The 25,622-nt window shown below is 41.8% G+C and overlaps 2 protein-coding genes across 4 annotated transcripts; one reads left to right on the forward strand and one right to left on the reverse strand.

The window, feature by feature from the left end:
- Positions 1-3,931: 3,931 nt before the first annotated feature.
- Positions 3,932-10,148, reverse strand: LOC140561759 (sorting nexin-16-like). 2 transcript variants are annotated; one of them, XM_072686990.1, is made up of 8 exons: positions 9,429-10,148; positions 8,955-9,229; positions 7,762-7,848; positions 7,470-7,618; positions 6,582-6,651; positions 5,988-6,124; positions 5,112-5,258; positions 3,932-4,923 (listed from the first exon to the last, which is right to left on the reverse strand). In XM_072686990.1, exons 2-8 carry the CDS (start codon positions 9,219-9,221, stop codon positions 4,809-4,811), a joined length of 972 nt encoding a protein of 323 aa, XP_072543091.1. In that variant the 5' UTR covers positions 9,222-9,229; positions 9,429-10,148; the 3' UTR covers positions 3,932-4,808. The 2 variants fall into 2 exon arrangements, with proteins under 2 accessions (XP_072543091.1, XP_072543092.1); XM_072686991.1 differs by lacking the exon at positions 7,470-7,618 and having other exon boundaries at positions 7,712-7,848.
- Positions 10,149-11,272: 1,124 nt separating this feature from the next.
- Positions 11,273-25,558, forward strand: ripk2 (receptor-interacting serine-threonine kinase 2). 2 transcript variants are annotated; one of them, XM_072688342.1, is made up of 11 exons: positions 11,273-12,003; positions 15,743-15,896; positions 15,978-16,133; positions 16,765-16,922; positions 18,512-18,561; positions 18,806-18,967; positions 19,875-19,960; positions 20,519-20,611; positions 20,712-20,805; positions 20,945-21,157; positions 22,563-25,558. In XM_072688342.1, exons 1-11 carry the CDS (start codon positions 11,813-11,815, stop codon positions 22,943-22,945), a joined length of 1,740 nt encoding a protein of 579 aa, XP_072544443.1. In that variant the 5' UTR covers positions 11,273-11,812; the 3' UTR covers positions 22,946-25,558. The 2 variants fall into 2 exon arrangements, with proteins under 2 accessions (XP_072544443.1, XP_072544442.1); XM_072688341.1 differs by having other exon boundaries at positions 11,274-12,003; positions 15,743-16,133.
- Positions 25,559-25,622: the final 64 nt, after the last annotated feature.

Genomic DNA, 25,622 nt, shown 5'->3' on the forward strand with positions numbered 1-25,622 from the left:
CAACCCTTTAAGGTGCCTTTTTTTTGAAGCGTGAACTTGTGTTCATCTCTGTACTCTTTCGCGGTTCGCTGTGTTGTACTGTGCATTTTCCCAAGAGTTCAGATTCCCCACATTGGAGTGTTTGAACGCTCCTCCTCATTTCTCGGGATCAGTTTTGATTTTAACGCAAGCGCCTGAGGATAAGGAGAAACCCGAAACAAACGCCAGCCAGGGATTCAGAGAACATAGGCCATCAGTACCTCATATCAATTCTGCTTTGCATAGCTTCTCTGTGTTATTACATTACTGAGTTTTGTGACCCGAGTTATTGACACATTATGGTTTTCATCATCTTGCATTGAAACGTGGTGAAATATCTGATGTCCCACACCACCTTTAGTCTTTAGCAATCCCATTTAGGAGACCAGCAGCAAAACAATGAGCTGATATGAGGGCAGGAATGTGTTCTAAAGCAATATTGCCAGTTTTGTAGCAAATCTTGGGCTTGTAAATTTCCAGGAAAAAACAAAAAAACAAAATTGGGAAACTTTCAGCTGTTAAAAAACTGTTGCTTGAAGGCAGCACGAGGTCATAAACACCAGCCATTCATTAGTTTTGTGTGCCTCGCTTCAAAGTGTTCTCAGAAATGAGCAAAATGTGAGGAAGAAGGCCATCCTACCCACACGGGGAGAGCCAGGCCAGTTATGCTCTACTTGGTCACGAATGGTTGTGGAACAATGAAGTATTGAAGTTGCGATCTCCAAAAGATGGAGAACTTTGGAAACCCTTTGATTGTGTTTTTTTAAATAAAAATAATTGAAAACTCTGCCTGATTATCAGCAGAGAAGAGTTATTACGTTATGTATATATAACAATGTACAGTTACTCCAGTATTTTCAGAGGGCGTTACAAATGAGAGCAGACACTGGTTGGAAAAAAACTGGGAGTTCTCAGAGCGCTCAGCATGGCGTCGGTTTACAGATAAAGTCCAGTCTTTCAACCAAATGAGCCAATCAGCTTACTGGTTACACCATGAGCAGAGGATCCCCACTCGATATGGAAATCTATGCAAGTGCAGTCGTCAGCGCAGTGCAGTCTCCATTCATAAAGACAGTGTCGCAAAGATGGCCGCCGTGCGTCATGTTATGTGTCATGTTTTACAGTATTTCTTCTTGTGTTTATTCTCATCCGGATCAACCATGTGTGTGTTTTTCTCCGCCGTCCTCTAAGAAAATTGCAGTCTGAATTGCCTAGCTACTGTTTATCACTAAGTCTGTCACTAAAGTGATCATCTGGTCATTTTATACCCGTCCGGATTCACATCTCTGTATTTTTCCAGGTAGATGTCGCCTTGCGTCGGAAACTTGCTGAAGAAAAACAGGAAAATAAAGAGACAGACCTTGGTTTTGCACCAGATCAGCACCAGGTTAGCTTCACCTTATATAAGAGGACCAAACCCCAGTAATAGGACTGCATCTCCCCAGGGGAATGTCTCACAGTGTACTTTGAGGGGGTTTTGGCAATTAGTAAGTCCTCTCTTCCACCACCCAAAGCAATGCCATTATCGATGTCTTAGCTTAGCAAAAAACAGAGCTACACAGTGAAATCAGTGAGCTGGTCACTATGGTAATCAGTAAAGCGTGAGCTGAGTTTCAGTGGGTGCACAGCTGCCTGTGGAACAGTCTGTTAGAAGTTATGGCCGACTGCCCGAACGTCATCAAACACAAATTTAGCATGTTGAATTGGACCAAACATTTCCGGACAATCGCGAACAAACAACGCACGCCAACCCAACATCCGCGTTTGTCCATGTTTGTCAATTCGTTGGTGCGCTCTGGCCATTGGGGTTAACGATCAGACAGCTCTGACATGTTTATTTCTACATGACTCAAAAAAATGCCAAAACCCAATAACTCATGGCTGCCTGAATGGAGATGTTCCTGTCGAAGCCGTGGAGTTGCTCAAGATGGTAATACTACAGATGATATGCTTTTTATTACAGGGTGGAATTGAGCTAGATAAACTGGAGGGATGAAACTTGTTCAGTGATGCCAGACTGGACGGCGTTTCTGGCCTGCTGGAGCACAGCACTCAGTCTCTTCACGTAACTTGAAGGAAAATGTGATGATGTGTGGCCAAATGTTTGATGCAATGTGAAAAGCTTTCCGAAACTAGCACACGTTCGGCATGTTCAGGGAGGTATCGGTGTTGCCCTCAGGGACAGATTTCTAACAGTCAATCAGACCAGAACATGACTTGTGCTTTAAGGCTTTTGACCATCTGATGTTGATGAAAACCTCAGGTGGTGGATTGTGAAGTATGCCTTGTTTATATGAGGGTTATAGTTTTGCATAATGTTGAAGCGCAGGTTGAGATCGTGCGTTGGGCTTTTCATGGAAACCGGTAACATTATAACTTGTTTTTTTAGTTCTTTCAAAAGCATCCAGACATACAGGGTCGCATGCATGGGTCCTGAAGGTGCCAAAGGACTCATCTATTCAGTATTTTAGGTTATACATTCATGTATTAATGCTCAGATGTGGTTTTACAAGCTTTTATTGGCTGGTTTATGCCACAGAGATGACTCACAGACACATAGCCTAGCCTAGCTAAACCTATCCTAGTCCAAAATAGCCTATACATTTTCATTGTTATAATTATTGTGTTGCTGTCCTCTCTGGGTTCTCTCAGCGTCCGGTCAGCCTAGCTGAGGTGATTTTACCCAGTTGGTCTAGCATTGGTTCTTAACTGCGCCTAAGACTCCAGCACGACCCTTCGCTTCAGACAGCATACTGTTAGATTTGAGCCTTTTCTGCCTCCAGAGTAGTTTCGCCTGGAAAGACTTTCATTAGTGGGCGGAGTTTATGTACATTTTGGCGGTTTGAATATAACAAGTCAGGACTGTTGTGTAACAGTCTTGGAGATGTTGGAATAACTTTGCAAATGATTTGTTTATCGGGTTATAATATCTGTCTGATAATATAAAATATTGCGACTTGTATAAAATAAACCTAAAATAGGGCGACGTGACTTTTCCTCTGAACTCACTGACCCCTATCTCCTATCCGATAAGTGTTAAACATTGCCTATTATCTATGACCAAGCTGACTGCCATGAAAGAACAGGAATTATGGCTACTGTGTTTGATTTAACCCCTTAACACACCAAGGCTTATTACACACGAAGGTAGCACTCAGTAACTACAGGGGCTTCTGTACAAACTGGTGGGGCTATTCTTTGGTGGTAGAAGTTAGTAATAGCACTTTCGGCCCGTCGACAGGACGTAGGCTGTTTAAGGGGTTAATCTTATGTCTAGAGTGCCAAGAGTGCATTCAACACCGAAATTGAGCTGCATAGCAGCTTATCAACCCTATGCGCAAACACTGTGGCTGAAATGTGATAAGGTGAGCTGATAGCCAGTTCTATCACACTTATCAGTATTGGTGTACTATGATGACCGTGATACACTGTGAGAAGAAGCATTTAGCTTCTTGAATCCAGGAGATCAGTTCATCACTAGGTGGCCTCTAGTGGGGAACTCATCAGAGAAGATACTACAGTGTTTTTTTCATGGTTCTGATGAGGAGATATGAGGTAAAGACTGTTGAAAGGATCAGGTTGATAATGTACATGTAGAGGATACAGACAGGTAAAGTAGATGACACTGATGATCTTCGTCTTAGTGGTGCTCACAGAGGCCCCTCCTCACAAGCTTCTAACGTCTTGGTGCCAGGTCTTGCGGAGGTCTTTTGGAGTCCATAGCTTGACAGTTCAGAGCTGTTTTAGGCGGCAATAGAGGGGTCTAAACAATGTTGGGCAGTATAAGGCTTTAATGTTATGGCTGATTGGTGTATATAAAGCAGTAGATTAACACACACACACACACACACACACACACAAACGCACAACATACACATTTATTTATTATTATTTATTTATTAAGTTCTCCTCAAAGTCAAATGTAGTCCACTTGGAGCCCCCTTCATGGACCCTTCAAAAACAGTTAAAACATTGCCAGCTGGGTAGTGTATCAGTACTTAGTGCAGTCTACACAGTCATGCAAAAACCTCATATCTTCAAAATTCAAAATTTTTTTTCTTCAATGGAAGTCAGCATAGAAATATATTATTTCAGATCATTTTGGAGCATTTCTATTGGTCCATTCATCATGAGCTTTTGACACAATGCAAAGAACAACTGACCGATTTACACTGTCAAAAAGTGAAAAACTGCACAATAGGCAAAGTTAGAGCAGATAGCTAATCTGGATGGTTAATGGTGTTCTCTCTTTGTGTAAATACACACCAGATTTTAAACTGACAATTTTTTCAGCTGTGTCTAGAACATGAGTAATTTCAACTTTAAACCGGGTTCTTTATACAGAACCATTTCAACTTAATTCTATGCCGAAAATGTCGGTCCAGCAAAACATACGAACGTCTGTAAACTTAAAGAACATTTAAGTGCTAAAGTCTTTTCAAAACAAGCTTCCAAGCTGGTGCATCACAAGATACAGAGAGCAAATTGCAACCATATATTAATTCTTTTAAATGTATGAATTAATTCAGTCTTACTCTTTGTTCACTGTGTTCATAAATAGCCTAAGATAAATTACAATTATGTCTACAGTCTTTACATATTTGGCATGATTTGTCATTTGTTTGTTTTAAAATCAAATGTAAATTGACTGAAAATTGAACATTAACGTTACAGTGTGTTTAATTGTGTACTTCTGTTTAAATAAATATGTCAATCAAATCTACAGTTAAACACCAGTACGAATTCCAGGCTTCTGAAGGTTAACTCTGCGGTCAGTATGGCCATCACATCTAAACCTGGTCTTCTAGAACTGCAGAAGTCTGGAAAAAGACACTCTCTTGGTTCTCAGTAGCTGGTCCACTCCAGCAAGCTCCATAGCTTCTCTTTGGCAACTGGATCTCTAAACTGGTGAAGAGCAGATAAACAGAAATAGGAGAAATTTCAGTTTAGTGAGAGGTTTTCCTTTGGCAGCAGGTTGGAGTTGAGATTTTGAGACGTTTTATTTAAATAATGAAGATTACAGTCAGTGATGGTAAATAGAGACAGATGTCTGAAGGCCTTAATGCTTCTTAGGCTGTGTTTATACTTGTCACCTTCGGTCTGGGTTCTTCATGTAGTCCGTCTCTGCTCCTGTAGATGCCGGTTGTGTGTCCGTGTCTGCATTCACACCTGCATCAGTGCTGCTGTCAGCCTTCACTGCCTGGAGTTCCCTTCGTTCTTTTTGGGTGCTCCGGACGCCACTGTGAAAAACACAGTATGTGAACCTTGTGATGCTGACATTGCAGAAAGCTGCACTACACAAAAAGGCTTGGTTGACTTGGTTGCACCCGAGCTACAGGTTTAGTTCTGCATCCAGCACAACTCTGTGATGTCCCTGCTTGAATACACCGACTAATTCTGCTAATTAACTGTTTACTTGACCTAGTGCCTGGACAGTGTCCGAACAAGGAAATCACTAAGCTTTTCTGGATCCTGGCCCACGTAGACTGGAATCCTGAATCTTGGAAGCTTGGTGTAATCCAAAGAAAGTACATTCTTTTGCTCAAAATAATGTAGGGCAGGTTTTAACCAGGTCACATTATTAATTCACCACTGCATTTTGAATACACAATCCCTAGCAGCACTAATATTTAGTCTGTATTGTGCAGCCACATTCAACACCGTAACCTGTAATAAGGCAGTACCTGATTTACCTCAAAATCTGGCCACATCCGAATGCTTATATGCTTCCCTTCCAATGAATCAACTGGCTTGTATAAAACATGCTCCTGCATTCTCCTGCAGGGAATGCCAGCAACAGTATGTCCACATAATTCACATAGGGGATTAACATTACGCTTCATTGCCTTGAGGACAATAAACATTTGAATGGAGTCATTTGTTCCCCAGACTCTAGCCAGAGGACAATGCTCGCCCTCCAGCCTCTGCTTCCTCAGCAACCAACAAAACAGGTCATGTGGTTACATTACTTCTTTGTTTTCTCCAGTCTGCTGATTTGGAGCTGTCGGTCCTCCAGGATTGTTCTCAAAGACTCGATTTCTCTCTGTTTGTCCAGCAGCTCCCTCTGCAGGCGATGGTTGGTCTCCTCTAGGGTTTCACAGTAGGCCTGAAACAGATGAGAGGTGCAAACTGTCTGATTCACCTGTAGTTACTGGAGCAGATAAACATGAACCTATTGGCACCATGCTGCCTAATGCCAGGTGTGGGCTAGAGGGGTATAAAGCCCCCCAGCCTTGAGCTGTGGAGCAGTGGAACTGCACTGTTCTCTGGAATGATGGATGGTGCTCCATCAAATACATTTGGGATAAGTTGGGATGAGGTTGGGTGGTCATTCAATATCCCAACCTCACTAACGCTCTAGTCTCTGAATGCAATCAAACATCCTCACAGCAACATTCCAGAATCTTTTTAGTAGAAAGCCTCAGGACAAACTCTTTATTTAATGCCCTTGATTTAGGATTAGCAGGTGTCCCAATACTTTTGTCCATATAATGTACATTTCCATTATTTTCTGCACAGCATCGCTATTTATGTTAATTAACAAGACAGAAGAATGCTCTCACCCTGCTCTCTTCCAGACTGTCGAAAGGACCTGGTGGGTCATCCAAGCACAAGAACCCCCGCACTGCATCGCTGGAGAAAAGAAGACCGACAAGACGAGACGATCATTCGGTGCAGTACCAGACAAAACACTGCCATGCCTGCATTGATGTACATGATAAAAGCAGTCTATTCATGTAGGTTTAAGGCACCAGAAGAACGAGTGCTTCGTATGATGCTCGCTCGACCATTTAAGAATCGCCTTTGTGCTGAGGTGTTTTCAGGGAAACTGAAGGAACACCTTGTGGACGCCTTTGGGAAGACTTTGCACTAGATGTCGTGCTTTGAACACCACTGTGAGGATTTGTTTGCATTTAGCCACCAAAGGTTTTGGATGGAGCTCCATCACTCCATAGAGGACATTTCCATTGTTCCACTGGTCTACAGCCTAATGGGCATGGTGACCTTAGCCACATGTGCAGAAGCTCTAGAGTGACCTGTTCTATTGGTTTTAGTGGACATTTGGCTTTTGGACATGTATTAATATAGCATTGCTTTAAAATATGACTAGGACTTTGTGTACGTCTAATACTTAGAAGTCTTATAATGCCTTTGGTAGTCAAACCCATTGTGGTACCAGAAGACGATCTCTTGAGGTCTTCAAGTCCACTGGGTGAACCAAATGTCTGGTACATCTACATCTACATTTCCATTTATTCTACATCCAACACCTGGTTTATCTCCTGAGTCCTAAATCAAGTGAGCTGCTGGGGGACGGAACAAATCCATATAAGAAGAGAAGTTCAGCACCCAAACCCTGTGTTCTTCTAACCAACATGTCAATAGCTTTCCTGACCAACAAGCAAGACTGTTCCACAGTACAGTATTATGCTGTAGCGATTCTTGGTCACCTGTTAGTGATGTCTTTGTGGGCGACCAGGTTCTGGAGGAAAGCTTGAAGGCCCAGCTGCCTCTCCTCCAGAAAGTTCATGTCATAGTTGTCTTTGAACCAGCGCTTGGGTGGCAGGGCAAGTCTGAATTTGGGGAACATCTCCTTGAGCTAACAACCCCCCCCCAACACACACACACACACACATAGACAAACATACACATGCATAAATAAGTAAAGAACAGCATGAGGCAACGTCTTTACCATGACTTTGCTGTCACCAGACCTGCTGGTCTGGACCACTTCCTCCTGACCTTGTCATTGAGTCTGGAGAAGTCGGCGTATCTTCTGAAAATCACCCAGCTCTCATCTGGCGCCCTCCTCACCAGTACCTTATAGACCTGAAGCAGGCAGAAGGAGATGTGATGATGCTGGAGTGGAGCACGATGGTGATCTCAGTCAGCTGTCCTTTTTCAAAAATAGCGTCCACATTAACGTCATGCGTGTGTGACTGCTAGATAGTCACCCACTTCCATTTATTTTCAGAGAAGTTCGAGCACAGCAAGGCTTACTAAGCCTGCATTGTGAGACCTGTAAGAGTACGCTTAACATGGATAGCAACAGATTTCAGATTTCCGGTATCGGTAAAGCCCCCCCTCCCTCCCCTCTTGCGGCGAAAACAGATCTGACCTCTGAAGGTGTCCTGTGCTGTCAGGTTGTGAAGTGAGACCTGCAATAGTTGCGTCAATGAGCCTTGGGTGCCAATTGCTGGTTGTCCTTTTTTGGACCACTTTTGATATGTGCTGACCCCGAAGAACTGCCTGATGATTTGGAGAAGCTCTGACCCGGTCGTCTAGCCATCACAGTGTGGCCCTTTGTCAGGGTGGCTTGGCTTCTTATGCCTTATGCAGCAAATTATCCTCAAGAACTGGCTGTTTACTTGCTGGCTAGTTGTGCCATTGGGAACCAGATAATCGAAGTTGTTTACGTTGTTTATGGGTTTTAATGTTATGGCTGATTGGTATATATATATATATATATATATAAAATTGCCGTCATATTTACTATCCAAAGCCAGTAAACCTACCTCCACCAGGTGTCTACAGCGATTTTCATGTAATGTTGAGAACAGTTTTATGCATTTTTTTTTGGAAACACCTAAATAATATATGTTTTAGTTAAAAAATGTATCACGAAATTATGGTAAAACAACAGCTCAGACATCAGACAGAGTATTCATAACCGTTTCATGCAATAACTTTCTGGGAAGGAGCTTTTAGAGGCCAAACATTTCAGACGTCTGGTTCGCTGCACCACCACTGTGCCCAACTGTGGCTCAGCTACTCCCCAAACCATTCTGAATTACATCAAATTTTAAATATGAAGTATACATATGTCAAAATCTGACGTAAATATGACATTTTAACGCTCAAGTAGTACCTAATCAGTGTTAATCAGTTTTAATAGAAGCAACTCTGACTGCAACCACCAAGAGACAGAAGCTTACCGTGAATTTGGCCCTTTCCTCCATGACCTCGTAGCCCACTAAGGTGGCTATGGGTGGTCTGTCGTACAGACTCTCTCTACTGGCTCTGCTCTCCATGCTGTTCATCTTCCTCAGCCCTCGCTTCACCCACGCATTGTGTGCAAGCGATGTGTCAGAGTTGACCGAGAGATTGCTCAGGCTGGAGGATCTCCTGAATCCGTGTCTGAGCTGCCGGACTGATGGACACCTTTCCATGGGGTAAGGGACGGGGACAAACGGGCCGGCCATAACTGCAGCTGTAAGGACAGAAATGAAAGGTTATTAAGTTCAGCCGAAACCACTCCTCACAGTAAAGTGGTGAAGTATTACCGTTAAAAAAATACTCTAATTACTTAAGTAATTAAATACATTTTAAATATGTAATTTGTATGACTAGTTTCTGTCCAACGGCAGTGCATTTGAGTAGATAACAGATAGGTCTACCAGGTTACTTACCAACAGCAGATTAGCTATCCAGGCTAATCGCAGTGTTTTGAGGTCCAGGAGCGAGTTTTAGAAGAGATCGTTGACCCAACATCAGCTGACAGCTTCAGCCCTTTAGCACACGCGTATTCGGCCAAGCCCCGCCCCCGCGCGCTAGGATTGGCTAGTCACGTTCCGTCTACTGCGCTAGGATTGGTTCATAGTTCACACTCGCAAGCCCTCCGTCGATCCGGCCAATCCTAGCGCAGCTGGCGTGGCAATTCTAGCCAATCAGAGCTCGGGTGAGGCGGGTCATGCCTGAAAACGGGTGGTATAACAAAAATAATAAACGCCACACTCGCACAATCACTGGAGTGTTTTCATCTAGAGGCGGGACATGGAGGCCACGGCTATGATTGACGGCGAGCAGAGCCAAACAAATCTGGGGAGATGGGAACGTAGCCCAATTTTTACAATTTTTAACAGATTAAATATTAATATTTAAAATAATATTATAAAGTGTTATACATTTACTGCAGGTGTTTAAATGCGCATCAAATAAGCTAACTAGGGGCAAATGAAATACAGTAGATACAGTAAAATACAGTAAAAGTCATTTTAGACAATCAACAAGACTAAATCATCTTTAAGTACAATGTAATAAAGGGCGCTTAAGCCAAAATGAGGCATATTTTATATAGAGTATTTTTATATAGTGATTGTCCTTTACCATAATAACATTTATTTATGTTATTTCTGTGATTTTTAAATGTTATTTATTTGCATAAAATGTATATAGACTTTATGTACAATTATAAATTATATAGTAGATCATATATATTTATTTATCTACTTATTTATTTATTTATTTATTTTTGAGAGTGCCAGAGATTCCTGGAAATGGGCTGAGGTTCCCTGAAACCTGTTACATCATGGGGATTCCCAAAGCTCTTAGGCTCACAGTAATGGCAGGTCTAGATTTAGGCTTGCTCAGGAGCATTACTGTTACAACATGATGTGAAGTGCTTAGGCAGATAATCAGGAGCAGCCTTAATCAGGAGCTCTGATTGGGTCTGGATAATGTGATGAAACATTGTTAGTGACCGGTCATCAATCGCAGGTCAGAACAGCTGAAGTCGATAAGCTGTTGTTATTTTTATCTGATGGAGTCGTCTGATTCCAGGAATATCTTTCTTAAAGCTCTCAATGGTGGAAGACACACAGAAAAAACACAACTGTATGTCTATATATATGTGTGTGTGTGTGTGTATATATATATATATATATATATATATATATATATATATATATATATATATATATATATATATGAACTAATCTGCAAAATATGTTGAATATCAAATATCACATTCAACACAAAAACGATATCATTTTTATTTATTCATTTATTTATTATTATTTTATATCTTACACAAATACACATACATATATATATATTATTTTTTTGTACGATTTTATGGTGACCTAACATATTTCCTCATTTTAATAAATTGTAATGTAATAATAATTCGCTCAATTTAATAAACTGTTCCATATAAACTGGTGGGAAAATGTAATAATAATAATTTAATAATCGTAGGAACAGCTATATATAATGTTTATAATAATATAAGAAATAATATAAAAAATATTATATTTTCTGCCTTGACTCTGTAGGTCTTCGTAGCTTCGTAGAATATTTTTCTGCGATGGTTTAAAAACTTTGTGAAAAAAAATAATAATTTCAGAAATGTATTTTTTACTGTAACCGTATGACCCGCACTGACCAATCACCGCGCGTCCTTCTAACCGGGGGGTGTGGCTTAGCACAAAAACGGGTGCGAAATCAAACACACGCGCGCTGGAGTCTCCGCCTCTTTTACCCGCACGCGCCTGCGACACAAAACACAGCGTCTGAAACGGTCAGTTAAAACCGAGCCGCGAGCGCGAGCCTGAGGTAGCTAACGGCCGCTAACGGTTAACGGCGTGGCGGTGTGAGTGTGTGTGTGTGTGTGTGAGTGTGTGAGTGTTACGGGAACGCTTCGTCCCTCGTTTTATTTTGGGTCGAGTGTGTGAGGCGGAGCTAGAGACCATACGCAGATTCCCCGTTGACAGTTTCTTCCTTCAAAGTTGGCTAAATAACCGACCGTTGGTCGCGCGCAGTTCTCTCGGTTAACCGAAACTTTAACGAATTCCGTTAATTTAGACCGTTGTTGTTTCCCCCCCGTTAAAGTTCCGTAAACCGACCCCTATCTCGCGTCGTGTCTGAGGTAACGCCGCCGGGAGCGCCAGTCCTTACCGCCCCTTTCCCCTCAGATATGCCGTCGTCCAGACGCTCCGGCTCGGCCGCGGCGCTCGCGGCGCTACGCGGGAATTCTCGCTAACCGTCTCCGCCTCGGTTCCGTTTTTCGGTCGCCATGGAGCCCGCGGGCTGTGTGAACATCGGCAGCCTGACCAGCGCGCTGCCCGTGATCCCCTACCGCAAGCTGACCGACCTGCACTACATCAGCAAGGGCGGCTTCGGCACCGTGTTCCGTGCGCAGCACAGCGACTGGAGAACCACCGTCGCCATCAAGTGCCTGAAGCTGGACTCGCCCGTCGGGGAGAGGTGAGCTCAAGGACTCGGGGCTTCGGTTCGGCCTTCTTGCGGCAGCTGAAAGGCCTGTGGAGGCTTTGAATTTAGTGCTGGTGACTTGGACCTCTTCTGGTGACTGTTAAACTGTGTTGATCAGGACTGAGGCTCGGTACCAGACTTCTGGTGGCTGGGTAGAGCAGCTTTAGCCTGTAAGTCATGTTCGAGGAATTGTACTAGTACTAGTTCAGCCAAAGTCCAGGCACCAGAAAAGTAGCTGTATGCGCTCCTGAAACTTCTAAAATAGCCTCCAGTTCAGCTGTACTGGAGCTTCACCATCATCCAACATCTGTCAGCTTACCAACTGGAGCCTGGGATTCCCTGTTTAGGATCCTTTTGGACTAAAATAATAATGGCGAAGCTCCAGAGGGAAAGATCCGAGCAGTATAGCAGCAGATCATGAGCTGGATGCTGGACGTAACTTCTCGAGTTTTAGTCGAAAATGAAAACCAGGTTGATGTCAGACCTCGACATTACACAGATGTTCAATCTTGGGTAGAAATTAGAGGCTTTGGACAGATGTTGAATTTTAGTTAGAAATCATCTGTCAAATAATCACTTATCTCTCAAAACCCAACATTGGATTGGCCTCAAGCTCCAACGTTGGACAGATGTTGAATTTTAGTTAGAAATGATCTGTCAAATGATCACTTATCTGTCAAAAACCCAACATTGGATTGACATTAAGGTCCAACGTTGGACAGATGTTGAATTTTAGTTAGAAATGATCTGTCAAATGATCACTTATCTCTCAAAAACACAACATTGGATTGACCTCAAGCTCCAACGTTGGACGGATGTTGAATTTTAGTTAGAAATGATCTGTCAAATGATCACTTATCTCTCAAAACCCAACATTGGATTGACATTAAGGTCCAACGTTGGACAGATGTTGAATTTTAGTTAGAAATGATCTGTCAAATGATCACTTATCTGTCAAAAACCCAACATTGGGTTGACCTCAAGCTCCAACGTTGGACAGATGTTGAATTTTAGTTAGAAACGATCTATCAAATGATCACTTATCTCTTAAAACCCAACATTGAATTGACCTCAAGCTCCAACGTTGGACGGATGTTGAATTTTAGTTAGAAACGATCTGTCAAATGATCACTTATCTCTCAAAACCCAACATTGGATTGACATTAAGGTCCAACGTTGGACAGATGTTGAATTTTAGTTAGAAACGATCTATCAAATGATCACTTATCTCTCAAAACCCAACATTGGATTGACGTTAAGGTCCAACGTTGGACAGATGTTGAATTTTAGTTAGAAACGATCTATCAAATGATCACTTATCTCTCAAAACCCAACATTGGATTGACCCAAAAGCTCCAACGTTGGACAGATGTTGAATTTTAGTTAGAAATGATCTGTCAAATGATCACTTATCTCTCAAAACCCAACATTGGATTGACATTAAGGTCCAACGTTGGACAGATGTTGAATTTTAGTTAGAAATGATCTGTCAAATGATCACTTATCTGTCAAAAACCCAACATTGGGTTGACCTCAAGCTCCAACGTTGGACAGATGTTGAATTTTAGTTAGAAACGATCTATCAAATGATCACTTATCTCTCAAAACCCAACATTGGATTGACCTCAAGCTCCAACGTTGGACAGATGTTGAATTTTAGTTAGAAATGATCTGTCAAATGATCACTTATCTCTCAAAAACACAACATTGGGTTGACCTCAAGCTCCAACGTTGGACGGATGTTGAATTTTAGTTAGAAACGATCTGTCAAATGATCGCTTATCTCTCAAAACCCAACATTGGATTGACATCAAGCTCCAACGTTGGACAGATGTTGAATTTTAGTTAGAAACGATCTATCAAATGATCACTTATCTCTCAAAACCCAACATTGGATTGACATTAAGGTCCAACGTTGGACAGATGTTGAATTTTAGTTAGAAATGATCTGTCAAATGATCGCTCATCTCTCAAAACCCAACATTGGGTTGACATCAAGCTCCAACATTGCACAGATGTTGAATTTTAGTTAGAACTGATCTGTCAAATGATCACTTATCTCTCAAAACCCAACATTGGATTGGCATCAAGCTCCAACGTTGGACAGATGTTGAATTTTAGTTAGAAATGATCTGTCAAATGATCACTTATCTGTCAAAAACCCAACATTGGGTTGACCTCAAGCTCCAACGTTGGACAGATGTTGAATTTTAGTTAGAAACGATCTATCAAATGATCACTTATCTCTCAAAACCCAACATTGGATTGACCTCAAGCTCCAACGTTGGACAGATGTTGAATTTTAGTTAGAAACGATCTGTCAAATGATTACTTATCTCTCAAAAACACAACATTGGGTTGACCTCAAGCTCCAACGTTGGACGGATGTTGAATTTTAGTTAGAAACGATCTGTCAAATGATCGCTTATCTCTCAAAACCCAACATTGGATTGACATCAAGCTCCAACGTTGGACAGATGTTGAATTTTAGTTAGAAACGATCTATCAAATGATCACTTATCTCTCAAAACCCAACATTGGATTGACATCAAGGTCCAACGTTGGACAGATGTTGAATTTTAGTTAGAAACGATCTGTCAAATGATCGCTCATCTCTCAAAACCCAACATTGGGTTGACATCAAGCTCCAACATTGCACAGATGTTGAATTTTAGTTAGAAATGATCTGTCAAATGATCACTTATCTCTCAAAACCCAACATTGGATTGGCATCAAGCTCCAACGTTGGACAGATGTTGAATTTTAGTTAGAAACGATCTGTCAAATGATCACTTATCTGTCAAAAACCCAACATTGGGTTGACCTTAAGCTCCAACGTTGGACAGATGTTGAATTTTAGTTAGAAATGATCACTTATCTGTCAAAAGCCAACATTGGATTGACATTAAGCTCCAACATTGCACAGATTTTGGTTACTGAACACCCTGACTTTAAAAGCAACAGCATATCAACGTCTAACAATGTTAGGTTTTCATGTTTTGTGGACGTTAATTTTAGCAGACGCTGGGGTATGGTGACGTTTTAGTTGCGATACTTCACAACCAAATCTTGGTCTTTTACATCAACATGACATTGACGTGTCGTTTGCAACACACTGGATTTTTTGGATTGGATGGGTTTTTTTACCTAACATCACAACTTAAAACCTACAAAACATCAGTATCCTTGTTTTAGTCTGGTTGTCGTTCAACCAGAGAACCAGCAGACCAGAAGACAACTTAAACCCCAAAAAGAAAAGTAGGAACTAGGTGTGAAGGACTAGAATGGCACGGAGGAAGTGGGTTAGTTGTCTCGCAAATTAGAGTAGAAGTAAAAGTATTAGTGTTTACCAAAAGCAGCTTAGAGGACAACGTATTTACTACTGGAAGAAGATCTGCTTATAATGTCCTGTTGTTGTTTTTTTTACTTTAACATACAGAAGGTTTAGTTTTCAGCTTCCACCTACTTCAAAACTCAAAGTGTGTTTATATATCTGTGTGTTAGTAGGTCATAAATATGACCTACTGATTGACAAGTGATTTTACAGTGATTTTTCTCCAATGTTCCAAACCTCCATGTCCGACAGCTCGAATATCACCGGAAATCACATGCTGTCGAGCTTGAGTAAGAGTTTAACTCTAGCGGCTGGGCTGGTGTAAGCTCTCCTCAGCTGTTTCTGAGAAAGGGGAATCCCGAACACCCTTTGCATAATTTCAAACCTGCTTCCTTGCAGAGAAAGGAATTGTTTACTGAAAGAAGCCGAGGTGCTACACAAGGCTCGGTTCAACCACATCATCCAGATCTTTGGCGTGTGCAACGAGCCGGAGTTCTTTTGCATAGTCACCGAGTACATGACCAATGGATCTCTGGATGAACTTCTGCATGAGGTAAAGTTTCCTAACTTTTTTTTTTGTCTTTCCAGTTTTATATTCATCTTGTTCATCCTGTTCTCCTGTTCTGTGTGGCAGAAAAACATGTATCCAGTGGTGGCCTGGCCACTGCGACTTCGAATTCTGTATGAAATTGCACTGGGAGTCAACTTCCTCCATAACATGACCCCTCCACTGCTCCATCACGATCTGAAAACGCAAAATATTCTGCTGGACGGAGAGTATCATGTAAAGGTTGGTGAGTTTTGCCCACCTTAGAGATTGAACTGTGTCATTATTCCTGCCTTCTAACCCCCATAGCTTTCTCGATTTTGTAATTCTGCCTCAGCTCTAAGCTCACCACTTAGAGTTCAGGGAGTTTTTTTGGTTGTTTTTGGCCTTTGAATGTTTATTGACTCGCTCTTACTGTAGTTATGTGGAATGCAGACCTGTGTGGGAGCGCTTCCTCCAGGAAGGCCATGACTTGTACAATTGATATCCATGAGTAACCGTTTCCAAAAACCTCAGTGTTCATTGGCAGACTTCACTGCTGTTACTGCAGAAGTAGTTTTTTGTCACGTTTCTCTGTAAGCCCTTTTATACCTGGTACATCTCCATATGAAAACCAGAGGGTCATTTACATACGAGCATGACCTTGATTATTCCTGAAAGCCTTCTATAAACCTCTTATATTAATAAGGATATATTTAGAAGTGGGCTATTGCACTGCAGACCACTTTAACATGCTTCACTTGATTGCGGGAGGCCAGACAATTCTTGAGTCATCACTTAGGCTTTCTTTAAATAAGTCTTAGTGAGTCTTGATCTCATAACCTTACGGAGCTCTTCATCTGCCTTGTGTTGCTTGTGTCTCGTCCTTTAACAGATAGCTGACTTTGGCTTGTCTAAATGGCGGCAGCTCTCAATCAGCAAAGGGTCTGGTTCAAAGCCCGCTGAGATGGGTGGCACCGTCATCTATATGCCACCCGAAGAATACGAACCCAATAAGAGCCGGCGAGCTGATGTCAAACAGGACATGTACAGGTCTGCCTATGTTTAACGCTATGTGCAGTATAGAGTTGGGCAGTGGTGGCCCCATAATTCAGCTGTAACATGTGATCATTGTAAGTTTAAAGAACAAAATAAATAGAATTTAGTAGTGAAATAATGATTTTTTTTCTTTGGAAGTTTGTTTGTTCTAAGCTGTAAAAAATCCTTAACAATTGCAGATACGGTTATAAATGCCAGCAGCCAACCAAACTTTGTGTACTCTGTGACTCAGGAATGATTCATGCTTCAGTTTGTAACATTGAGGCAAAGCAAATGCCTTATCTGATGGGTTTCTGATTAGCTGTTTTAGAAAGTCAGTGTTAACATATGTTTGAATTGGCTGGTTTTCAGCTCTCTCTGATAACGGAAGAAAAAATAAGAAATGGCTAAATTGGCTAAGTGGTTGACTTTTATGATTGTTGTTAAAAAACAGTTCAGGTAGTGCAGGGCGGTATGATGGTTCATTCAGTATACCGTTTAAAATTAGTTCTACGGTCCACGCTTCTTACATATCACAGTATCGCCACGCAACAAAAACGTAGTGAAGGAAATTTAACAATGTGTAATTTAGACTCCTCACAAACAGCTCTAGAGCATGATGCTGCTAGTGACAGTAAGCTAGCGCATACTCCTCAAAGACCCCCAAAATGTTTTCACATCCACCTGATTCAAAGTAAACCTGTTTGCTTGTTCCGGTAAACTGGTGAAATCCTATAAGGTCTTTGGGAGAGGTCACCCACCAGCAAATTTTTATAACTATGTGTATGTATTTATATTTATACAGACACACACACGTACACTTCCACTTCTACTTGAACGTTAACCACGTTTTTATTTTCTTTATAAAATTTAGTTCATAAACTTTCAAAAGATCTTTATTTTTTTGCACATTTAAAATATTTTATATACCCTTTTGTTGTTAAATGTCTGTATTAGATTAGTAGTTAAGTAAATAAATAAATAATATATGAATACATTAAAATACAGTGAAACCACCTAAATCTGAAACACGAGTTACCAGCCACCAGTAGTTACAGTAAATGGACTGGAGTCAAGAGAGTAGAACTGCTTTTAGACTGAAACCTCTGTTTCATGATGATTCTTCCTTCTCTCGCAAACATTTGATCAACTTCAACAGTTTCTCTGCCACCTCATATCTAGTGCCAGTAGTGGTTTGCAGAGGTGGCCAGGCAGCAGGCGTGGGACATGCAGGGTGTTTGGATTCAGGTATTTTCAGATGCATTCCCAAAATAATAAGCAGATCTGACGAGCAAAGCAACACTCTGCATTCAACCCCGCCGACCACAAAGCAGTGTATGGTCACACCTGCAAAGGCTTCTCCCTTTCTGAAGGGCCTTTTTTTGGTGGAGTAGTTTCACTTAGCGGCGACTCTGTTACTTCCTCTAGCACATGACTGAACTCGTCTTGCGTTACTCCCCGTTTTGTCCCTGATTAGTCACAGAGGCCTGTTGAAATTGTTGGACTGATGTGAAAGTTTTTCTTCCTCTAAGGGGAGTCCCGAATGGGCAAGCGTGGCAGCTCTTCCCCCCATTCACTGGCCTGTTCTCTGCTTCCTCTTTCAGTTATGCCATCATCATGTGGGAAGTACTGTCACGACGGATACCGTACGAAGGTAGTGCAAGTGGAAGTTTTGTGTGAATTTCTGTTTTCTGCTCTTCTTTGCAATGTCTTGACTTATTGAAACTTGCTGGCCAACAGATGTGACTATGGTTTGCCCTATCTTATTTTTATGTTTTTTTTTAATAGAACATAGAATATTTGTAGATAAGCTGTTGCTTATAGATGTTCTTATAGAAATAGTCTGTGTCTTCTTTGCTAAAACATATGCTGAGTAATTGTTTCTTCATGTTGGTCAGACGCCACCAACCCTATGCAGATCATGTTTAGTGTCCTGCGGGGATTAAGGCCCGATACAGGACCGGACAGCCTGCCGGTGGACATCCCCAGCAGGGATACCCTCATCAGTCTAATGACCAGTGGTTGGACCTCCAACCCAGACGAGCGGCCTTCTTTCATCAGTGAGTGTCTCTTTTTCACCATTAAAGCCACACCGACCCAGCATCTTCCAGCGGATAGCAGCAAACCCAATGCTTGGTTGGTGTGCCATGCGTGTGTTGGTCGACTCCAGAGCATGCTTTCCCATTTACACTATGCTAGGTTCATATGGCTTCTTAAAATATGTACTACTGCCTTTGAGGGGAAAAAATACACCTAATTTACTCAATCAAGGTTTACTGTTACCGTCTGCTTTGGTAGTGTTTACTGCTACTTAAAGTGAGCTGCTTCTGGATTCAAGTTGTCTACCAACAAATACTTCCAACCTATATGGTTATAAACATCCGATTTGATCTGTAACCCCCACTGCCAGCATTACAGTGTTTGTTAGAGAATGTTGGGTAAGTGTGTCACTTAACGGACCAGACCATGAACGTTTCATGGACGACTCTCCTCGGTTTATATATTGCTTAAACTTCAAAACTGCTTTTTTCCTTTCTTTTTTTTTTTTATTGAATTCGTGCTGCCACTCACAGTGACCTCTAAGTCGATTGGCCCCTATATGACCTCATACTAAACTTTGCTGTATTTTGAAAGCAGAGCTGTTCCCAGAACTGTGAACTCTAGGGTGTTTTGTAACAGCCTCAGAGCAGCAGGCCTATTTTTACCCTCCCCTGTTGAGGGCTTCCTAATCCAAAGAACCTTTTCTTTTGACAGTGGCCCATTTTACTATCCGTCTACATGCCACTCTGTACTTTGGTTCCTCTTTTTTTTTTTTTTTTTTTTTTGAGGGGGATGGGGTGTGTTTCTCCAGCCACATTCTTTTCCTCTTTTTATGTACTTCCTACAGTCCAGTGAGTAAAGCAGTAATTCATAGTTCTGAGTGTTTGCTTTGTGAATGTTCATGTACGTTCTGACTTTGCCCGCTAGATTGTCTCATCGAACTGGAGCCCATGTTGCGGAGGTTTGATGAGATTGACGTCCTGGAGGCAGTACTGGAGGTCAAAAGATCCAAAGTGAGTGGATTTAATAAATAAATAGAAAAAGTGTCTCTAAGACCTTCTTGGGTTGCTTTCAGTAGGATGTCCAATCCCCCTAAGGCTTGTGTCTCAGATTTTAAAGACATTTGTTATCAACATTTCACAAACACAAACACACTTTGGACTGTCCCCAGTCGCATCTTGGTCAGTGATTAAACTGAATTTTAGCCATGACTCCTATTGGCTGCCCCATAATTGAGCCATGTGGCCATGTTTATTTTTGTGTTTCTACACAAAATATAATAAGTTACAATAAATAAAGTAAATAATTAAATAGGTATATCTATGGATATGAGTCTAGTGTTTGTTAGGATTGTTAGCCAAGCATCACCCGTTCTAAATGAAAGAAGGGCATGTCAGAACATGTCTTAGCTGAGCCACTGCACCAGGAGGAAGTGACAAATTACACCTTAAATAAGTAATGGAAACTGAATCACAATCGGCTCAAGTCCAAGACACGGATGAATGGGAACCACAGTTCCACAGTTAGCTCACAAATGCCTAATCTCACTCCTCCCTCCATCTTTCCTGTAGTTTATGCGGCCACCAAGCAGCGGCCCTTCGATTCCAGCGAATGGGAAACAGGTGGAAGAAAAGTGTTTCAAGTTGCAGAGTACTCCCTGGCCGGTTCGTGTCGTCACGCATTTCTTGCGTACAAACTTTTGATGACTGTTTTAGATTGTAGCTTGTCATTTTGCGTATAACGATTTTTATGTTCATGTGACAGGAAAACAGTTCCACATCTGGGTCAGGGTCCTGCTCCTCCCAGGAGACTGACATGTCCCAACCAGGCTTCCTCACTATCTCAAATCCCTCTCATGGTAATTCTGTCATTTTTTTACTCTGCAGGCTGCTTCACTGCTGCTTATTCGAATTTGAAGAAAGAATCCAAAATGCTCTTTAGTGGATAAAAAGAATCCTGCTTGTGCTCATCTGTACGCTGGGCCTTTCCTCTCTTAGGTGCACACGGACCTTTGTCGTCAGTTATATCTTTGCCTTTGGATGCACCAAAGCCTCTGATGGATCAGAGCTCTCAAAACAACTTGAACCCTGCATACCAGACCGCCCATGCCATCTCTGACTTCAACATCCCCCTTAAACCACACCCTCCTCAGAGTGAGAGCGACCTACCCCTCAATATCCACCCGCTTACCCTGCAAGCTCATCCGCAAGGTTGGTCACGTGACTGTGCAACTGTGTCCTAAACAGTAGAAGCTGATGGGAAGTCTGTATTGTTTAAATGAAAGGAAATAGAATCCATGCAGAATGTAAAGGTAATGTGTGTAACTATGTAATTAAACAGGGAACTGTGTCCGACATCTAAACAAAAGAAGACCAACAAGAAGTAGATCTGAAAACCATCTGAAAGATTTAAAGGATTATTGATTTTTACTTTCTACACACACTAATGACAGTCTATTCACTTTCACTTTTTTGGGGTATTATATAATTAATGTTTGTAGTAATATGGTTACAAGCTCTCCTGGCTACTATATATAGTAGCTTGCTGGCTTACTGTTCAATCACTATTACAATATGTTTATTTAACCCAGTCTGTTGAATTCATTTGATGCATCTTGCATTTAATGATACAGTGTGATGTTACACTCCTAATAGACAGTTCTGCTGCATGTGATGTTAAACAATACACAGCTGCACAATACTATAGACTGACATAGGTACATCACCATATGTACATCAGACATTTGTTTGGCAACGTTTACCTCGGTCAGATATTTTGGGATTCACTTCTCTATTGGCGAGACACCTTATCTTTGATACCTCCCTTAATCTTAATGTTGCTCTGTGACGATTTTTTTGTTGTTTTCTTTTGATATTGATTATTTGATGTCTTTGCTTAATTCCTAAAAATAAATAAATACATAAATACTTATCTAAATAATATTGGGCCATGGTAACAAGAGTATATTGTTTTTACATCAGTGAAATGTATGTTTAAAAATCTATATAATAATAATAATACAAATACAGCAGTTCAGGCATGCAAGTATGGAGGCCCAAGTGGAGTGAGTGAGGACACAACTATGAACTACACATCTATGAAAGTGAAAGTGGTCAGGTAGTGTAAGTTGCAGCATTTTTCTACGTTTATGTGGCTTCCATTCAGTTTCATCCTGCATTAATGCAAAAACGATGAAATACAAAGTTCAGTTTGCTTACACAATGAGAAACTATGTGCACAAATTAAAATTTTAATTATCAATAAATATTAAACTGTCGGTCTGACAACAACTGCAAATATTTAACTGCTCTGAATCAGGAGAGAAAAGCTGGTTAGCTTTAGCTCAGTTGGCGGGATAACCGTCTGCTTACAACAGAACAAATTCTAGTCTGACTGACTGAAGACCCACTTGTTGGGCACGTGTGGAAATGCTGTTGAAAGGACAGAAGCTGAATTGAATTTGTTGTTGTGTTTTTTTGGATTTGTGGCCCTCTAGCTAAGCTAGCTTTTGCTTAACCAGCTCAGCTACAGTTCTGAGTGTCAGGTAGCCCAGAGCAGCTGCTGTTGAATGTATTATCATTACTATTATTTAATAAAGTATTTTCTATGTTGCAGACTTCACTTTGCCCTCAGACAGCCCGGGACCAGCAGGACGCTGGATTGCCATGCGTCGGGAGGAGGTGGTGCGGCAGATGACGGAGGCTTGTTTGAACCAGAGCTTGGACGCGCTGCTGGCCCGTGAGCTGCTGATGCGCGAGGACTACGAGCTGGTGTCGAACCAGCCCACGCGCACCGCAAAAGTGCGCAAGCTGCTGGACACGTGCGAGCGCCACAGTGAGGAGTTCTGCCGCATAGTGGTGCGGAAACTCCAGGAGAACAAGCAGATGGGCCTCCAGCCCTTTCCTGAGCTCACCTCCCCAACACCTCCCCCACCTTACAGCGCTCCCAGCGCTCCACTCTTGTCCACCTCATACAACAACACCCGCAACGTTTTCTGATGTTCCAAACCCTTTCAGCCTTCTTCTGAACTGGACCTCTGTGAGATTTGCTCATGTCTTTTTTTTTTCTTTTTTTTTTAAAATAGACATCTTCTGGAAGATGGATCATGATTTGTGTTCCTGTTGTCAGACTGGTTTTGCTGAATAGCCTTTGGGGTTTTTTTTGTGATTGAACACGTGTCATTCATTGCCTTTGTGGTCAGATGTATTTTTTTTTGTTCACATCAGCCCTTGTTTTGTAGGGACACTGAGCAATTAGGCCCTCTTTCCCTGGTTGCATTGGCTGTTTTGGGTTACAGTGTCATCAGAATGGCAGATTGGTATTAATTGGTAGAAGAACATGAAGAAAACCTTCTGTACCACCGACGTTGCCAGCATTGTTTTGCCACAACTTGATGATCAACCTTTTTGCAACTCTTGTCTTCCTCTTGTGATGTTTTCAAAGACATGCACAAATACAGCCCTTACGATGTAGCTTTTATATGCCGTCACAATCAGTTGGCTTGCCCAATACCCAATTTTCCCCTCATAGCAGTTAGGCCTTCTATTAGTCTGCCATTTGTAAAGAATGATTACATGTCATTTGCCTACATTCATATCAGTAAAGTCAGAAATATCTGGATTTCTTTATCAAATTAAGCTTTCGGGTCTAAAGTTTTGTTTTTTTTTTGTCTAGGGAAATGACAGCTTTTGAATATTGTGCATTGTGGCCATCTGGAATCGAACCTTGCTTGTCATATTGTATTCTATTTGGGGTTTCGGCTGCCCTGTAGCGTCACTCACGCAAGAACACTACTACTTCTTACTCCCAATGCTCCGTGATTTTTAATTTTCCAGAGGATGCTAGCACTCATGAAATTGCCTTCACTAATTCAATTGCATAAATATTGCTAGAAACAGCATATTCAGGTTTTGCTAATAAGCATAGCCATGTTTATGCTAAACATCAGAAGCTTGACATTTTGTTAGCCAAGGAATCAAGGCACTGTAGCAGTATGCGACAGGGTTCTCCAGGGTTCAGTACTTTGCATGTAGGGACTATTCATAATAAGTGGTTTTAAATACAGTTATTGTTTTACAGTTACAGTTCACATTTGGTTTACCAACCTTACAGACTTTGCAAAGTGGAATCGGGACACCGTGGTTGGTTGGATGAAATGACCCGTTCTTTGGAGTACTAGACTTGGCTTCGGAACAGTGGATTGTGGAAACGAACTGAACCGTGTGTGCTTGTCAAACCGAAGTGTCGGCAGTATGTTGTAGCAAATTGCCAAACAAAAGGAGGCAATGATGACTTGGACCAGCCAGCCAAGCACTTCTGATGACCATATCTATGGACTCGAAAGCTGGTGACCGAACATGCTGCTCTGTGGACAGTGGCTCTGGTCAGTGGCTTTTCCCAGCAGAGCCTACTGGAGATGGAGAGTGCTACAACACTTCTGGATTTCAGTTAGATGACAGTAGGCCTGTTTTGGAGGAATGTTTAGTCCTGAAAGGCAGGTTCAGACTCAGAGAGCCTGGTTCTTGCAATTTCTAACCTTCAAAACTGGTTCCACTGATACTTCTTTTATGTCTTTTCATTATAGCATTGTAGAATGTGTTCAAGTTTACATCACAGCAGCCAGAGAGAAACCAGAGGTTCTTTGTAAAAACCCCTTGCAAATCCTTGCTTCATGCAGCTTTTAGCCCTGGACTTCATAGTGCTTCATAATTCTTTTTGCCTGGTAGAAACCCACCCGAGTTTTAATGGGACTCCTCCTCCCTCTGGCCTATGTATGGTTCTGCCCTTATGTTGTGCTTTTATATCACAAGCCTCGTCTACATGGGCCTACAGGCTCCATCGCCTCTGCTTTTAGCTAGCTAGGAGTGAGTTGTATTTGCTGAGTCTGTTATGCCCATCCCCCGACGTCTAGCGCTGGACGGATCCCAAATAGCTTCTGGTTTGGTCAGTCTTCCCTGAGGCTGCAAATCACGCAGTCGCTTCATGCTGCAAACGTCAGGCTTGCTTGCAAAGTGAGTTAGTTGGATAATGTCACGCTATCCATTTATGTGGTTGAGAGGTAGATGCAGTGGTGTCCAATCCAATAATTCTCGGAGACTTTTTAAGTATCCCGTACTAATTTTAGTTCTTTGCTTTATTGTGCGAAGTACAGTGCTAATTCTTGGGTGCTGTGTGGCTGAATACATTACTGCCTATTAAATTCTGATGGTCAGAACGTCACCGATATGGTCGCAATGCCGCCCTGACAGGCTGAATAAACACAAACTCGGTGCCAAACGTAGTGTCGTAATATGACTGTTCATTGCCTTAATATACAAACCAGGCCTCAATGCATATGATTTACAGTTTCTCTAATGTTTTCACTCCTTTTGTCCTTTTATTTATGATTTTTTTATTTTTTTATTTGTGAGACACATCTACCAACATCTCTTGCCTTCTTTGTAAGTCTGGACGGACGCCGTCCTCCATCCACCATCATGTGCTCCTTCTGAATAATGCATAGCCTATGTAGCAGTGTACAATGGGCAGGAATGTGGTTTTTCTGTACGTGAAGAACTTCCAGTAAAAAGGCTTATCTTTTGAAGCTGTGTTATTAAAACCTGTAAAATTCCTTCCGCTGTCTTGTCGTCTCACCCGAGGGCCGACGGCCTTGATTTCGCAATGCTTCTTGTTCCA

Source organism: Salminus brasiliensis, chromosome 9, assembly GCF_030463535.1.
Source record: "Salminus brasiliensis chromosome 9, fSalBra1.hap2, whole genome shotgun sequence".
Lineage (NCBI taxonomy): Eukaryota > Metazoa > Chordata > Actinopteri > Characiformes > Bryconidae > Salminus > Salminus brasiliensis.

Coding starts and splice junctions, on each gene's coding strand:
- LOC140561759 (XM_072686990.1), bottom strand. CDS start 9,221: ATGGCCGGCCCGTTTGTCCCCGTCCCTTACCCCATGGAAAGGTGTCCA. Junction 5,259..5,987: donor AGACTGGAGAAAACAAAGAA/GTAATGTAACCA, acceptor TGTTTTTCACAG/TGGCGTCCGGAGCACCCAAA. Junction 4,924..5,111: donor ATGAAGAACCCAGACCGAAG/GTGACAAGTATA, acceptor GCTCTTCACCAG/TTTAGAGATCCAGTTGCCAA.
- ripk2 (XM_072688341.1), top strand. CDS start 11,813: ATGGAGCCCGCGGGCTGTGTGAACATCGGCAGCCTGACCAGCGCGCTG. Junction 20,612..20,711: donor TGCAGAGTACTCCCTGGCCG/GTTCGTGTCGTC, acceptor TTCATGTGACAG/GAAAACAGTTCCACATCTGG. Junction 21,158..22,562: donor CCTGCAAGCTCATCCGCAAG/GTTGGTCACGTG, acceptor TCTATGTTGCAG/ACTTCACTTTGCCCTCAGAC.